The following is an 18533-nucleotide window of genomic DNA, read 5'->3' as shown; positions in this document are numbered from 1 at the left end:
CAATAAAAAAAAGGTGACGGTACATCGCACGATAAAACCGACAAGTTCGCCAGAAAAAGGCTGTATAAGAAACACTTACGTTTTCTCGTACTTTTCATTTTTGTGAATTTTTTTTATTCCCGCGTTTTGACGACACTTACATTGTCAGAGACAAGTTTAAGTAAACGAAATAAAACGTGCAAAATTCGAAAGATTGATGACGAAATTTTGCGCGAGGTACGCAACTTGCACTAACACGGTCCTCTCGGAATGGGCGCCTTTATCAATTTCAATCTACCTCGATGTCCTGGCATCACGGTCGACGAACTCCATCGTCACCTGGCAGTAGACAATCTTGACGACGTACATCGCGGTCCAAGCCGCTACGGCACTTCGCACTGACGACACTCCGCGTCGCCGGGCCCTCTCCGCGTAGCGAGTGATTTCCGATGTGCAGGAGACACACGCGGTTTGTCAAAGCCCTTTGTGCCGTATGATATGCACGTGTGCGTACGTATCGCGGGAGAGGGGGACGGGAAGAAAGGGGTTGGTAGAGGAGGGAAACGGAGAGAGAGAGAGAGAGAGAGAGAGAGAGAGAGAGAGAGAGAGAGAGAGAGAGAGAGAGATACTCAGAAGACGGATATCCGGTGTTCCGCTACTACGATCACGCTACGACGCACGCGGGTTTCGCGCTAATTAGCGATACCTCGGTGTATCCCGCGGTTTGTTTGACACGAATCGATCCCGTCGAATGATTGCCCAATATCGCCACGATGAATACCGTCCGTAAATCAACATCGTTATACCTGTACGAAGGAGCTTTGGCACGAAATCAATTATCGCAAATATTGCATATCCGATCTTCTTTTTTTTTCCGACGGATATCATAGTCTATCGATATTGTCGTATGTTTTTTATTTGGAAATACGACCGTGAAGTTTAACTGAAATGTATAACGCTGCAGTGTTGCGATTGTCCATGCGTTATACACGGTCCAGTTACCTTATAGCTTAGCTCTTAATTAACGGAAATCTAATGCGGTGAGAGGCAAATGCGGTAATTTGGGGACACAACTGGTGTTCGAATCCAGTTCACCCCCGAGATGGATTTCGCCACCGAGGCATCTGTTTAAGATGCGTCGCATTTGCGGGATTGTTAGTTGCGACGGATAGCTTTTGTAGCGAAAATTAATTTTGTGTGTTAGTTATAAGTCGGCACCATTTTCCCCTGAATTACGTACAGTTGTTTGAACATTTGCAAGATTTAATTGGGCCGGCTCGTACCAACATAATTGGCAAATATAATTTTTAACTAGATGATACTGCAAAATGCTAACGCGCGCGCAGCACAACACTTTATTTGGCTCACAAAATAAAACTGGAACTCGCGCTTTGCGGCCTCACCTAGTATATAGAAATGAACGCTCAGACGTTTAGACCAAGTCGCGTAATTAGACCACAACCGTATTAATAAGCGTTGCCTGACCGTGGCAATACGGCGGTAATTAGCTATTAACCATTACTAATTGTGACGCATCGTCTCGGGAAACGGCGAGACGAACGGGACTCCGGATCGTCAAGGCGGAGAAGCTCGGAGCAGCACGTGCGAAATTCTCCGGAGATCTTTTAAATTATTCGTGGCAACCTTGCCCCAGTTAACTGTTTTATCTCGGTTTTTGCGATCGCAGAAAATAGCTTCCGAAGGAAAGCTGCATTTGTTGCTGCTAAATGCAATATACATAGGCACCGCCGTAATTATCGCAGTTGCGGAAGACACTTTTGTTGAATAAGAACGAGACGAGACTTTTGCAAGGGGGATCACCTCGTAATTACTGAAACTTTTCCGACACGGGATAATTGGCGAATCGCCGGCTCAGATACAAAAATATTCTCCGACGTAGTTATTAAAACATCTTCATCAGCCTTTGATTCCGCTCGGTACAAAGTCGTCGGAGGACATGGCGAGCAATTAATTGCAAGATGTAATATCGAGTTTTATATTAAATCCAGTATTAGTAAAGCTTAGTTCCTTTGCTAATAGAGTAATATTTAAGGGCGTGTCTTCAGGGAGGCGGGCATTAAAACGCTCCGCGTAATGACTCCTTGGTAAGATTTTACCCGACAGGTACGTGGTTGAGTAAGCTTATCAAGGAATTGGAACAATCGGCCCCCGGACGAGAAAAATGTCGGGCGACGAAGACAATTTTCTCTTAAAATTTACCTGAAAATCGTGTAATCGTGGGACAACGTGGCATTTCGAAGAATTTTATAAAGGTCTGTGCCCGCGATGCTAGAACTCGGACCAAGTCCCAGCATCGTGGACACAGGCCTTAAGAGTTTTTGTTCAAATATTACCATATATTTTACTAGTGAAACGTAATATTCCAAAAAGCTCTCATAAAATTCTTTCTAGTAAAATGGTAACTTTCAAAAGCCCCTTCTAAAATTCTTCGAAACGCCGTGTTGTCCCACGATTGCACGATTTTCAAGGTAAATTTTGAAAGAAAATTCTCTCCGCGTAGATGCTCGAGACCTTTCGCCCGTTGGACGGCTTTTCCTATCGAGCTGTCCACGTTCGACGTACCTGTCTCGCTTGTCTACTCAATTTCACCGAATAAAGCAGGGAAAAATATACCAGCGGTGCGACTGCAGAGCAATGTTTGGTAGATTCGCTCAATACGATACTATTTGACCATTGTATGGAATCAGAGTGGAAGCTAAAAAAATCCTCCTCTCCCGAAGCTCGTCTCGATTATCTACATCGCTTGCATATAGGTACGCCTATAACACAGCGCATTCTGCCGTGCATTATTAAGCAACCCGCTACTCACCGATGGCACTTCTGCCGCTGTCGCTCCTGCACCCATAACGCCTCGCCAAGATTATGAGTCCCGCTCTGCACACCGCCCATGGCCGACCGCGAAGAGACCTAAATAGAAATTCACATTTAATGGTAGAGCGATGTCGCGCAAATTGTACTCTAGTATTACCGAGCGGGAAACCACTGACCAAAATCTTGTATGTACACCAATGCCCACTAATACCCAGTGGACATTACTTTATCTTATTTTATCTTTATAATACCCCAGCAAGGCCTAATGCCCAAAAATGCCTAGTAATGCCCAGTGAGCATTACTTTATATTATTTATCTTGTTTTATCTTATTTTATCTTTATAATGCCTCAGCAAGACCTAATGCCCAAAAAATGCCTAGTAATGCCCAGTGGGCATTACTTTATCTTATTATATTATTTATCTTGTTTTATCTTATTTTATCTTTATAATGCCTCAGCAAAGCCTAATGCCAAAAAATGCCTAGTAATGCCCAGTGGGCATTACTTTATCTTATTATCTTATTTATCTTGCTTTATCTTATTTTATCTTTATAATGCCCCAGCAAGGCCCAGTGCCAAAAAAATGCCTAGTAATGCCCAGTGGGCATTTATCTTTTCATCTTATCTTATCTTTATAATGCCCCAGCAAGGCCTAATGCCCAAACAATGCCCAGTAATGTCTAGTGATGCCCAGTAATGCCGCAACTCTGTACACCACAATGCCCTCAGCGGTTTCCCCCTCGAGTATTTCGTTGTTGCACATCTTGCAAACGTTCGAAACATTACGGTGGCTGCGCTCGTCGATACCGCGGCGTAGCTTTTTCACTTAGGCGATCCAATCGGAAAACGATAAATCCCGTTGAAAAATAGAATGTATACCAAGCACCGGAAGATACGCGATAGTATCAGGCGTTGTTAATCGGCACCGCCGATTATTATTTGTCTCTAATCGATTATTGACTTTTGCCCGACTTTTCGTTGCATGCACTTCGCGCTCGCGAGCTGGTGAACGGGAAGACGGATGAACATATCAATATCGGGGAAATCTCTAGTGAAATGTTTGATGGTATATTTTCGACGCGGATCTTCTCGGACCTCGCTAATTATAGCTCTGCACCGCAAGAAATGCAAGCAAGAAGCGCGGTATCGTTTATAATACACTTGGAACTGCCAAGCGTGCTGGCAGCAGGACCTCTCGAAGTTCTTGCCGCTAGTGTTAAGGATTCAAAAGTGCAATTACTGTAAAACAAACGCAAGGTTCTTAGAGCGTGATTAATGACGCCTCGACTAACTTATCACAATTTAGGGAGCCCGTTAGAAGTTTATGACATACCATTACACGTCTAAGCTCGGCTTTCTTGGCGCGGATGACAAAGAGTGGATACGTTTGTTGGTCCGCAATTTGCATCCAACGTATAATTATGTAATGCGTAATTATTCGGTGCAACAACATAATCGGTTAGTCCAATCAGCGTAATCAGACAGTTTCATACGTCTTTAAACAAAGCGGACACCGGCGAAACGATGATGTAAGCTGATTCTTTTTCTGCGCTGTTTATCTATGTAATAGCAGCCCAGATCGCATAGGCAACGCGACGTGAAAGTATTCATTTAAAGGCATATTGTCAACCTTGTTTTCGAACATATTTAGAGCTCGCTCGGGACGAGTGGCAGGTTATTCAATTTCTACGATGCGGAATTTGACGTGGGAAACATACGCGCTCTCGCGTATGCATTTGTGTGTTGCTCAGAAAGGCACGAAATATTCTGAAAAGAGGTCCAAAGAAATAAAATGAAAGGCCTGCCTGCTGCACGTATTGCGGCACGAGCTAAAAAATATCTGCCCCTGCCCCTACTCGTCTATCTCGCTCGTATTACGTAGCTCTGCATAAATTTTCAGGCAGCGTGTCTTTCGTACCACGACTCGTTACTAGATGGCGTAAGCGTGCACCCTTCTCGTAAGTAAGATCGATCCAGCAGGGATATAAATTCAACAGCAGCGCGCGTTAGTCGTATTGCGAACCGAGAGATGTTCTATCGTTAAGTTTTTCGAGAAAAGGTCGTAACCATAAAGGTTTACGACCTAAAAATAATAGTTAACAAGCAGACAGTCCTGTCTCTATCGATAAGGATCTTATTCTTATCGTTGACTCTCATTCTTAATTAAAAAGCTGACTTTGATCAGTCTTTCGTATCAGAACAATAAACAAAAAATATGTGCGTGTGAAAATAATTTTTGTAATAATTTTAACTTGTGATTAATTAATTTTTTAAATGTGTAATTTTACATTAACACCGCATTGTTTCTCAGCAAACCCGGGGACATTGTAAAATTTTGTTTATGATATTTAATCTAAATCTGAAATAACAATTCTGCCCATTCTTTAATTTTACTTCAAGTAACCGTAAACCATAAATCGAAGAATTTTCTCTTCAAAATTTACCATGAAAATTATGTAATCGTGAGACAACGTGACATTTTGAAGAACTGTATGAGAGAGTTTCTTTGAAATTTACATTCTACTAGTAAAATGTATGGTAAAATTTACAGACCCTCATAAAATTCTTCGAAATGCCACGTTGTCCCACGATTACGTGATTTTCAGGATAAATTTGGGGAAAAAATTCTCTCCGTGAAGATAAGGACAAAATCAAGACGGATATTAGATGCAGGACTCTCGTTTGAAGGCAGCATAAGCTCGAGATGTTTTAATCCGTCATCTATATGGATGTCCGATACATGCGGGCAGAGGAGCGCTTGTCGAATGCCTAACCGAGCGATCACGTACACCCCACCTCTCACAGCGTCAGGTATCCCGAGGGAATGCTCATATATTATCCATGCATTGCAGATACCTTAAACCCATGAGAGGATGTGCCTGGGTCCATTCATGCTACGAAAAATCGCGTTGCAGCTGCTTACCCAGAGACACGCTCATTCTGCGCGATGCATATTGCTCTCAATTAAAAGCAAAGCTACAATTTACATCTGAATTCGCAAATAAATATTCCGTAAAATTGAAAACTTCAAAGTTAAATAAAATTGAAGTTATGGGGAAAAAACCATTAAGATCTTGAATTTCTTATTTTTGGAACCGATATATGTATATATTATATTGATATACATATATACATTGTCATGTTTTTTTATCAGTCGCGACTGAAGCGTTTCAATTATTGAAAATTTTTGTGTATTGTAACATACACAAACATTTTCAATAATTTGAGCATTATTGCAACAGCATATTCCTGAGACGAAATCAAGTCAAAAAGTCCTGTACTACTTTTCCCTCCGCTAAACAGTTATCGAGATATCATAAGCTAAACATTGAAAAAGTTATAAATTTTCTCTTGAATATCTCAAAAAGTATTAGGCAAATAAAAAAATGTTTCAGACAAAAGTTATTCATATTAATCAGTAGAATAGTACAATAAACAATAGGGAGTTCCAATTGAAAGTGGCCTTCACGTGACCTTCAAGCAACTATTCAAGGTCAAATTAATGACACCATCTTATGTCCCCCTCGAAATCATACAACTTTTGTCTGAAACATTTTTGTTTGCTGAGCTTAATTAGTTTTTGAGATATTATATTTTACTGTCCAAGTTAAAATGGGACACCCTGTATATAAGATACATGGAAGTTGAAACAATTTTTGTGCAAGTCAATATAAATGTTATTTGGGCGAATGCAACATTTCTATGGTAACGACACGCGCTGTCGAGATGTCGCCGACTGTAATTCCTACGAGATGTCGTTTGATAAGGTATAATGCGTTACTGCCAAAAGAGGAAATGAAATTGCAGCAATCACGGTTACACGCGAACTGTTAACAGGTTCCTAAGATTGTTTTCTATCAGTCGTCGCGAGATGCACGAGTTTATAGGCCCACTCGTCAAAGAGAAGGACGAAAGAATAGATAATTTCGCACTCGATAATTGCTCGGACGTAAGTTTAACTCGCGCAGCGCTTTACGCAAGAACATATTGTTTTTTTTTCCTTCGTCCGATTCGACAAGATATGTATTTCCACGTGTCAGAACTTCAGAGACTTTCTCGACGATCACCGGCGCGTAAATTTCTTCACAATTTGGTCTCTGTTGAAAGTTGAGCGGTAATTTAAAAAAAAGAACAGAATAGGTGAGCGCACATGAAAGACTTTCCTACAATCTTCCAGATAAAAGTTTTCTTGTCAATTTTTTTTAATGAATTGAAATTGAAATTAATTTTAATTAATTGAAAATTGAAATAAGTACAATCTCGAACGTTTAATGTATATTGATATTAAAAGATGTTACTTTATTGAATATGAAGTTCGTACGTGTTTAAACGACTCCTCCACGCGATTGAGATTACAGTTATAGTAAGTTTAACTGAATCGTTCTTATTTACATATTTATGAGGCTGTTTAGTTTCCCCGCAGCAGCATATTAATAACATAGTAATTGCATTTACGGAGGTTAAAATTAAGCTTAATATGTTTTCTTTGCATTTTAACCGTATACAAGTTTGGTCCGCCGTGGTCAAGGTATTCGGAGCGTGTAATACTCCAAGTAAACCAGATTTCACAAAAGCAGCTGCGCTTAAATTTAATATCGCGCAAAACTCCGCGAAATAACTTCACTTAGCTCGAAGGGTCTTGAGCGCAAGAGTTGAATAAATTTGTAGGAGATCCGTTTTAGATACGAGACCACATGGAAGATAAACTCGACGCGAATAATCTACGATCCTGCCGCTCTTTTTTCTTCCTTTTCTTTGCTTTCAACCCTTCGATTTATTATCTTAGGGATCCGCGCGAGTCCCGTTGCGCGATTACTCGAGTGCTAACGACAGCGGCTTCCCGGGAATGTCCTCGTAAATCGAATGGTCAGTCCATGTCACGGAATCTCTACCTACCCTTGGGAACTTCCCTCGGCGCTCGTCAGTCGTACATTCTCGAAGAACACAGTGGCGGGTCCTCGATACAGAGCAGACAAGCTCGAAGAAGCTCGGGGTGCTGTCGCACCAAAAACAAAAAAGAACCACGATGTCGGCTCGGTTCCACGGTCACGCCACTTATTAATTGAGCAGGATCTTATGGTAGACTGTGGCGGCACAGAAAACCTCACCACCGCGTCGCATCGTGGTTGTCGGAAGAAGGGAGACGGACGGCTTGGTGGTGGCAGATTTCTTGCCTCTTCCATCTGCGTGCCAACCTACTGCCGGGCGATGCACACGGACATCGCCGTTCATCATCTCCGTGGGAGGGAGGCGCACTAATTGTCGGACGTTGTCTGCGTTCGCTTGAGGAATTATTAATTCGCGGCACCGAATTCCCACCTGAGGAATCGCGGCTACCGTTAATCGATCGCTCCTCAGGCGATCGCGCCTTCGAATGATCGAGGGATCTTGCCCGCCGTCGTTTCCCTTTCGGGACGAGAACTCTCGATGACAAACGATCGCCGATTACGCACCGCGGGATTCCCGCGTGTAAACGAAATGGTACATCGATAGTTTATGCGTATAAGTAACGTTGTAAGTAAACATACGAGGGGTAAACCGCTGAGGACATTGTGGTGTACAGATTTGCGGCATTACTGGGTATAACTAGGCATTTTTGGGGCATTATAAAGATAAAACAAGATAAATAAGATAGAGTAATGCCCACTGGGCATTACTAGGCATTTTTGGGCATTAGGCCTTGCTGAGGCACTATAAAGATAAAATAAGATAAAACACGATAATAAGATAAAGTAATGCCCACTGGGCATTTTTTGGCATTAGACCTTGCTGAGGCATTATAAAGATACAATAAGATAAAATAAGATAATAAGATAAAGTAATGCCCACTGGGCATTATTAGGCATTTTTTGGCATTAGGCCTTGCTGAGGCATTATAAAGATAAGATAAGATAAAACAAGATAAATAATATAATAAGATAAAGTAATGCCCACTGGGCATTGCTAGGCATTTTTGGGCATTAGGCCTTGCTGGGACATTATAAAGATAAAATAAGATAAAACACGATAATAAGATAAAGTAATGCCCACTGGGCATTACTAGGCATTTTTGGGCATTAGGCCTTGCTGGGACATTGTAAAGATAAAATCAGATAATGAGATAAAGTAATGTCCACTGGGCATTACTAGGCATTATTAAACATTTTGTGAGCATTAGTTTGGGCATTAAGCCTTACTGGGGCATTATAAAGATAAAATAAGATGAAACAAGATAAATACGATAAAGTAATGCCCACTGGGCATTAGTGGTTATTGGTGTACAAGATTTTGGTCAGCGGTTTGCCCCTCGTAACATGTTTTACACGCACAACGGACAGCGCGATTGTACATTCATTGCATACGCTTGCACGCCACAAATATTATTGTGTGCATCGCGAACAACGTCCAAGATTAATGCGGCATAAAATATTCTTCCTCTTTGTTTTTTTTTTTAATAGAAGTAGCGTTGAAAATTATCGCAGACGGAAAGATAATGATTTGTTAGTGAAACAATATTGACTGGAAATGTTATTTCTCGATTTGTAGCTGACAGATTTGCACGCAGCATGAAAACTACGATAGTACAAACGTGCGAACGTCTTTTGCAATTTATCTTATCGAAAGCGATATCAATCCTTTCACCTATCCATCCATCATAAACGTCGATTTCGTGCATCCGTCTCATTTTATAACAGCGTCAAATATGAGAAATTTCCATGTCTATCACAACTCTGTGCGTCTGTCGAAATATTATACGTAATACAATATCCGCACTGTTTTCTTTTTACAAATATTTTTCCTACATAATTAATCTTTCTTACATTATTTTTTCGAGGAACCTATTGGATTATTTGAAATTTTATTTGACAAGGCTAAAGTATTTTCGTGTTTGTTTTTCGTCGTCTCGCTTCATTCATCCTTGTTTATCCTTCGCGACTTGTCGCTGTTTCTCAGGGCGGCGAAAAACGTCTAATTAATTCCTCTCTATTTATTGGATTCGGCGACTTCAACGAGCTCAAACTCGGGGAACCTACGGAGGCGGTTCTTGCGCCGAAAGATGCATTTTCAGAGATCGTTAGCACAGGCGGATTAACGCTCGGTTCCGTTCTGCTTACAGCGGGAAAGATCCCCGGTCGTCCCATTCCGTTCTCCACACTCTAATACCTTCCTCATATCAACGGCTCGTAACCAGGTTAATACAGTCCAGCTCTCGATTGCGCGATTATCACGCGAGCGAAGTCGCGGAAACGGTGCGCCTCGCCGGCCCCGCAGATCCTTCCTCTTTTTCCAGTTTCAAAGATACATTGTGTAATATTTTTCAGGACTAATCGCAAGGACGAAATTTATCGAACAGCATTTCGGACGACTTCAACGTAAAGTTACTTTATGTCGATGATTTTGGATGGCGCACATTGTCGAGAATTTTATTTCACTCCTTTATCCTCCATATAATTTTACGTTCAATATCAGCCGTCAGATATTCAGAATAACTTGAATTAGGAAATACAGAGCTTTTAGCAAGAGATTGTCCAGCGGTTTGCCTCATCACAGCCGGAAATATTTTCCGGACTTATTTCGTGTACGAAGTATACACGTATAATATAAAGCGAGTATGTAGCGTGTAACTAATGTTTAACGCGCGTTCTTATAATTGCGCATTTCGTACATTTCTGTTGAGTCACCGGAACATTATGTTCCGTTCTGACTATGTGATAATTTTAATTGTTGCACAAAACCGGCAATTAATATTCCTCAACGTTATTTAATCCAATTGTCGGAAATTGAATGCTTTAATATCGATTAACTGACATCTCAGGATTTAATACTGATATTAGATTAACAGAAGGTAATAAAAACAATTCCGCGCGATAATGTTGGGGACTCGCAGTTTAGACACCATTGAGCGAGAAGGTAAGCTAGAGCGCCCGTAGCGCCCGAGTTTCGTGCCCGAGCTCGAACGTTTCTTATCCGAACTTTTAACGAGTGCCCGCCAAGTATCTGCGAAACGACCGCACGCATGCACGCACGCACGTGTTTCACGTGCAAATCGTATTGCACGCCGAGCCGAGGTATCCGCGTGATACACGCGATCGAATACGAATTTAGAAAATAGAAATGGGATAGTTGTTAACGGCGAAGATTTGAAAAGTTGTTATTAACACTAAAAATCTTAAAAGAAACACTGGAAAAGTGAACAGGAGAAAGCAAGAATGTGCGCTATAAGAAACAATTTATACAGAGTCTCACAGTCACTTTTGCGAGGCTTACTAAAATTCATTATGAATTGTATAATTGTATTATACATCTGCCTACTCAGAAAGGATTTCTGGTAACAAGACAAAAATATTCTTGACATATTTAAATTTATCAGAACCTCGTGTAGTAAAAAGTAAAACAATATTAAGATTTAATTAATTAATTCCCCTCTCTCAAGCTAAATAAGATTGACTTGAGCCCCGTATCAGACTACGGATTGGAATTGAGATTAGGTCGAAATTTGACCAATTAGAGCAAAATTCGCTAAACTCGGGATTAGTAAACTTTGCTCTAATTGGTCAAATTACGATCTAATCTCAAGCTTAATCCGTTGTCTGATACGGGTTGCTATTTACTATGTTGAAATAAAGAAAACATGTGCACGGAGAGAATTTTTTTTAATTTATTCCTGGAAATCACGTGATCGTGGGACAACATGGCATTTTGAAGAAGAATTTTTTCAAATTTTACCATACATTTTACAAGTAGTAAATTTTCAAAGAACTCTCATAATTCTTCGAAATGCCGTGTTGTCCCACGATCACACGATTTCCAGGATAAATTTTAAGAGAAAATTCTCTCCGTGTACAATGTTTCCCTTATTTTTCAAGAATTTTATGAGAGTTCTTTGACAATTTACTTTTCAAAAAATTCTTCAAAATCCCACGATTGCACGATATTCAGGATGAATTTTCAAAGAAAATTCTCTCCGTGTATAAATGTACGGTCATTCTTGCGTTTCGAACAAATTTTCTCTCGATGTGTCATAACGCACACACTGCTATTTTATTCTCGATCAAGAATTTCCCATTGAAGATTAAAATATTCCTTTTTTAACAATAAATATAATTGTCGCTGTGTCGATACTATTTTACGATGGATCCAAGTGTAACAGCATTGGATCCGGAAATCTTTTCTATGCGCCTATACGCAAAACAATTGTGCAATGCATGAAATGCTTATTAACGCAGGTTCAGATGTCACCGTGGCATATTACCGGGGACTTCCTAGGATCACGGTGCCTCTTCCATCCAGGAGGGAATCTTGCTCGTTCACCATGAAGCCGATAACGCACACGGTCGGCCATTTTTTAGACATGCTGAAGACGGAGGATCGCGGCATCGATCGAGCTTGCATAACGTCGTTAGGTGAGACGCCGATGCAAATAAAATTCCTCAGCTAATTAATAAGCGCGCTGAGAAACGGATAGCCAGATATATTAAGTCCCCGATTGATTTTTCAGATGGCATCAGAATAGCTTCCAGCAACACGATAGAGTCGCTCTTAGAGGAGGACTTCAAATTGTTGATAAACGATAACGAATACGTTGTTTCGCCGCCGTTGCAAGATAGGTGCACGACAGTGAGTTATCGCATAAAGACGAGTCTTCTATATAGTTATAATACGTTCCTATAATACGATCTTGAAGCGCGTAGTCGCGACGCGTACACTTGATCGGTTCGAATCCCCAGCGATACTTCTTCAAGTGTAATATATTATCGGCAATGTATCCCGGGTCACGTGGGCCCACCCTTGTCGAACCCGTGCCCCACGAGTATCGACACGTATGTCTACCGCTTTTGCAGGAGGATTTGCAGAAGCTCGGAGACGTGCAAGCGCTCGTCGCGCAATTGTTCGAGGCGTTCCACGTGCGGGAGTACCACATCGACATGGAGAGATCGGTGATCGCCGAGTTGGAGGATATCAGACTGCAGCTGGTACCCATGGAACAGGTAAAAAATACGACGAAATAATCGTACATATACAAGTCCCGGTAAACACCAACTTAACTGTTGCGTAACGGCAATGTTGTAAACGTTTCGTTTTACCTGGAAGGAACTCGAACTGTATTTTATGTTACAGATGTAGGGAATTTGAAGGTTTTCATTGCGCTGACTTGAGTTGTAATGGATGTAACGAATGGCGAATCTTAAGGTTTTAGTTGTAATGACTTGGATTGTAATAGATGTAACGAACAGCGAATTTTTATGTATTGACTTAATGTATAGACTGTATTTCTTTAATTAGTATTAGGCTCCACAGCCCGTTAGGTACTTGAGCTTATTCCCAGAAAGCGCACATAGTGAATATTCTTGAAGAATATGAATATTCTTCTGGAGTGCAAATATTCTTAATTTCAGAATATTCCAATCGAATATTCTATAAAATAGAGATTCTATAATTTTAACTTAGATCCTTTTAAGATATAAAATCAATTAGAAAATGAAGAGGCCGTTTAGGACCGGGCATAGGTGCAAGTAGCTAATTAAATTAAGGAAATAAGCGCAGGATAAGTTGGAAAGAATACGGTATATGGATTCACTTATTAATTTAATTGGCTACTTGCACCTATGCCCGGTCCTAAACGGCCTCTTCATTTTCTAATTGATTTTATATATAGAGATTATTATAATTAGAAATCGTATATTCATAACAAAGAAGAACGTTTTTAAAACATTCGTCGAGAATGTCTTTAGAATATTCGTTTAGAATCATTTTTTAATATTCATCGAGTTTATGTATTGCACGTTGTTTATTGTGTAATACATTTATCGTATGCAAAAGGCAGTGAAACCTGTGAGCATACCATATATGTATAACCGACACGCTATATTCGACAGATTATTCTATTCACATTCGAAAAAGAGTTACAGTAGTGCCAGTCGAATGTTCTACGAACATAAGATACATATATAAGAATGACCTATGTAAGAAATTATAATATTGATTTTACTTAACTGTTAGTTGGTGTTTACCGGTGTATCGTGACACGTACGGAGATTAAGCGACGTATACGCGTATAAGAATAGAATTTGTTGGGATAAAATTGCTTTACCGGTAACTTTAAGGCACGAGAATTGGCTTTCTATCGCGCGTACATCAGATTTAAACGCGGGCACACTCCCATTGTCCGTTTTCTCTCACTGCGTCCCGCCTATATGGTTTTCTTCTTAATTGCCATATTCTTGAGTGTTCTAATTAGCACACTCGCGTCGCGCTTCGCACACGCGACCAGACGAGCAACGATACTTTTCTAATCCCGCCTTTGTGCTCCGCATCGCGCACGTTGTTACGCAACGCCGTAAGAAGAGAGAACGTCTGCGAAATGTTTCCCGCGTCTTTTCCCTCCCTTTTGAAATAATGAAGTAATGAGGCGGGATAGAAGAGTTGCCGTTTCAACCTGCACGATATTCGCCGGCATGCTCATCCATCCCCGGCCTCATTTTCCCAACTACTCCGGGAATTACTTGAGGTGGAAGCTAAACTATCTTCGTTAGAAGAAAACTTGAGGGTGAATGACGAGCGCGGAGTTTTCTCTTAATCGTTTCAGAAGTTGCAAGAGATACAAAATGCCGCTTACAAGAAGGCGAATTTTTTTGTCTGGACCTTCCTAGTCATGATGTCTATCCAATTCGGGGCGTTGGCCAGATTGACCTGGTGGGAATACTCGTGGGATATAATGGAGCCCGTCACTTACTTCGTCACTTACGGCACTACTATGATGTGGTTTATTTATTACCTCGTGACTCGACAGGTTGGTTTTAGAGAATTAAGAGTATAGGCTGAAACGTGGTAAATCGCCGGAAATGTGGATTGCGCGGCAAAAATTGCACGCGACTTAACTCGATCGCGATCAATCACGATTTTCCTTCACATATGACCTCATATACATATATTATGCATATATTCTTCACTTAGGAATACATGCTGCCGGACGTGTTGAATAGACGTCACCTAATAGTGCTACATAGAAGAGCGCGAAAGATCGGCCTCGACATCGACTTGTACAATTTGTTGAAGAATCGCGCGTACGAACTGGAGACAACGCTGAAGATCATTCGCGGCCCCTTGTACGAATATAAGACTCAGAGGGAACAAAAGAAACGCGCCAGATCGAGCTCCAGTAGCTCAAGATCACCAAGTTCCTCGCCTAGCCCTAGCCCTAGCCCCGAGAAAGACGTTCCTAAAGTTATACCCGAGTCGGACATCCCGAGGAAGTATGCCGAAGAGTATAAAATTTAATCAAGGTGTTCAACGATAGTGCGCACGACAGAGTCGGAATGTAACGGAATCAACGATTGCCGGTCGTTTAAGTCGATGTTATCCTCTTCCAACGAAGTACACTCAGTAAAAGACTTCCCCTCTCTCGAGTATGAAAGCGATGCACTCAGGGTAAAATTTTCAAGTCCGCGAAATGTCGATGCTGAATGATCGGAATTGCGAGACTGAAAGGAGATGTAATTTATTTTTGTGTTTGTGTGCGTTTACGCGAAGGAACCCGCGGTGGTATCTCAGATCTCGAGTCAGTCTTCCAAGTGGTATCGGCGGCAACCAACTTTCGTTCACGCGCAATGCGTTTCATAGGCGTTAAAAGTGCCGCGGATTATCGAATGCTCAATGCTGTCGACGTGTTTGGAAGACGTTACGGAAAGATATAGTGTAGGAGAGACAGAGGGTACACGAAGCGTCATGAATGTCTTAATAATTACTAGATGAACACCTTTCGGTCTTCAATTAGTACTCCGAAAAATGTCATACACATTTCACACAGGATTTTACAATATAAGTTTTTTATAATACATTTAATTGAGATTTTATTTGAGGTACGACGATCAAAACGATCAAAGTCACATCGAATTATTTATATTTTGCATGACTCTCTTCCCGAAAGTGTTTCTGGAAAACGCATTCGGTAAATGTTGAAGCATTTATGACACTTACGTGTACACGTATACTATTTTGATTAACTCTTTGTTGCATTTAATGTAATCGGAAAGTTGCATCCTGAGAAATATCAACGGGTTATTGTTGTAGATTACTTACTACTTTATCGCTTTACCGGCTAATCTTAACACTAATTTAATTGTTGTCTCTCATACTCGGCCAAATTGCATTATAAAAATTTCAATGCTGTAATTCGAAACATCATAGCTTTTGCGCACTGGCGCAGACCAAGGGGCCTATTCTAAACGTTAGCGATATTACATGCTTTGCATAGCTTTTCCATATGTTATATCTGCGTAAAACATGTAATGATATCGTTTACAGAGTAGACCCCTAAGACTACTGTTGAATAGAATGTTAAAATATAAGCGCCTTGACCGACGAAAAGATGTCTAGCGCAGAATACACATTTTAAATATATATGTATTTAATTATATATTTAATATAATACATTTAAAATATATATCAAAAGTATATTTCAAATATTTTGCGCTAGGCATCTCATTGATCCATCTTCATTTGTACATTCGATTATGCTTTTCTGTCAACTCGTGCTCGAAACTCTTCACCACGCACCAATGCGCATTAGTACATCCAGTCGAATTCAGTCACAAGTAACAAATATACTAACAATAGTTTAGAAATTACCTGACAAGTAATTGTTTTGTCATTGCGATGCAATATGCCTCACAGAAACTGTGAAAAGATTCTACGGTAAAGTGTTAAGCCATATTAAATGTAAATCACATTTACGATTATTTATAAGTTAAATTATGTATATAAAACAGAAGTGTATTATAAGAGTTTAACAATATTAAAAATTGCGATTACAACTATAAATCGCAACTTTTTAGTTGATATTCAAATTAAAAGGATGTGTTTTAGTTGCATATTTTAATATTGCAATTGTATGATTTATATTAAAAACGTATGCATATATTTTTTATCAAATAAGCGAACGCAAGATTTTCGTGCAAATCTTGAAAATAATCGTTCTGATCATTGAAAATTTGATAATTTATGAATATATATAATTTTTGACGCGTAAAATATAATGAATTTACTGGTAATTTCGCATAATCTTTAAAAAAAATATTGTTGATTGTTCGCAAAGTGATATTATAATATACATCGACGTAGGCATTATTGTACATATATAATTTTTCATACAATCAACGAAATTTCATATGCCATAACTTTCATGCTATCATAATTATAATACCAATGCATAACATTGTCCTCTCCCCCATTCTATATTTGAATTCTATGAAATAGAGGACTCCATCCAAAAAACGAACGTGTTAGTGAGCTGGAGCTATAGTAAAAGATCCTATATTGCATTCGTTTACCCACTCGCTCTCGTTACCTCACGATGGTATTAAATGCAATTTACAAATCTATTCAACGTTTCTTCAAAAATTTCGAATTGTTAAATAATCAAACTCTCTATATTATAGAATAATATAGAGAAGCGTCGATATACGACCAAAGAAATAGAAAAAGCACTACTATTTATCATCATTAATTCTTAGCTCTTATAGGCAACGTAAACTATGCTACTGTTACTACTATGCTTTTCTAGGCGATTTTCACGAAAGTATCATAATATAAGAATTCATATAGATCACATTTCTAAACTATGGGAACTTCTTCTCGCTTTCGTAAAATCTATCCGTCCGTTGAGGTAGTTCGCTGCATCCAGGTTTATTTCTATCGAGCTTTACGACAATTTCAAGACAAAAGAAAACTCAATAGATTCGTGCATTCTAATGATGATTTGTGTTAATACAAGATGCCTGTAAATAATCTCTAACTCGCCAAGATTTCAGCTAACAAAACTCTACAATCATTCGCCGAAGCAAATGGAAATACATTTATTAGGATTAAACTCTATTCCGCCAGGACAACTATTTCCCATCCTACTTTTAATTTTTTCGTTTCGAAAGATAATTTTTACGTAACGACGTTTATTATTTGAAAATATATTAACGCCGTAAATAGGAAAAGATATATCGGTACCATCTTTCTCTCGAACGTAGATAATGTATGACCCGGAATTAGGAGTATTAGAGACGAAGTAAAATTGTATATGCTACTAACGTTAGAGGCCAACGCTTTTTACGAACGGGAAACGAACCATAAGAAAACACATTTACGCGTAGAGCCTTCTCATCTTCTCCTTAATAAGTTTATCCCACTTCGCGCATAAGACTTTACATTTCATACAAAGAGCTAAAGATTTATAGGTCGTAGCGGATAAGAGGCGTAATTATCTAGAGTAACACGAATGAAAGTATCACTTTCCTATCTCCGGTCGTCACCGCGCAGTTATCTTCCTCAAATATTTTGTACTACTCCTAGGCGACATTATAAATCAATTATAAATAAAAAAAACTTTTGTACATATTATAAATATATTCGTACATACATATTATACGCACATGTACATTACACAAACGATTCACGCACGCATGTAATTTTACGAGCAGTATTGCCTTAGCTCTTTCTCGCAAGCTTATCGCCTAATTCTCCTCGATTCGACGCATCACATACATAATCAAAGATGACTACGTATAAGACTACTGTACATCTGTGCCCAGACAACCAAGCTTGGGGTGCGTTCCGTTTCACGCATGATGCACATAATGCATCATATATCCTTGTTGTTTACCGGACGTTAAATAAAGATAAATAATGCGCATCATGCGTGAAACAAAATGCGCCCATTACTAAAGCAAGTTTTGCCAATTGCTTATTGAAA

General features: G+C 39.7%; 2 protein-coding genes across 2 annotated transcripts in view; one reads left to right on the top strand and one right to left on the bottom strand.

Moving 5' to 3' along the window:
* Window positions 1-3018, bottom strand: part of LOC105559170 — a 28675-nt gene extending 25657 nt beyond the window's left edge. Inside the window, exon 1 of the mRNA XM_012007272.1 lies at window positions 2810-3018. Coding sequence (XP_011862662.1) covers window positions 2810-2889 — 80 coding nt within the window. The 5' untranslated portion in view covers window positions 2890-3018. The remainder of the gene's footprint in view (window positions 1-2809) is intronic.
* LOC105559173 (calcium uniporter protein, mitochondrial) overlaps window positions 1-16644 on the top strand; it is a 46354-nt gene extending 29710 nt beyond the window's left edge. Inside the window, exons 3-7 of the mRNA XM_012007275.1 lie at window positions 12019-12195; window positions 12291-12409; window positions 12634-12780; window positions 14379-14582; window positions 14747-16644. Of these exons, the coding sequence (XP_011862665.1) occupies window positions 12019-12195; window positions 12291-12409; window positions 12634-12780; window positions 14379-14582; window positions 14747-15070 (971 nt within the window). The 3' untranslated portion in view covers window positions 15071-16644. The remainder of the gene's footprint in view (window positions 1-12018; window positions 12196-12290; window positions 12410-12633; window positions 12781-14378; window positions 14583-14746) is intronic.
* Window positions 16645-18533: the final 1889 nt, after the last annotated feature.

The sequence above is a fragment of the Vollenhovia emeryi genome, unplaced genomic scaffold (assembly GCF_000949405.1).
Source record: "Vollenhovia emeryi isolate VEMERY1.0 unplaced genomic scaffold, V.emery_V1.0 DF939288.1, whole genome shotgun sequence".
Taxonomy (NCBI): Eukaryota; Metazoa; Arthropoda; class Insecta; order Hymenoptera; family Formicidae; genus Vollenhovia; species Vollenhovia emeryi.
Note: the sequence above shows the minus strand (reverse complement) of the source record. Positions and strands in the feature narration are given on the sequence as shown.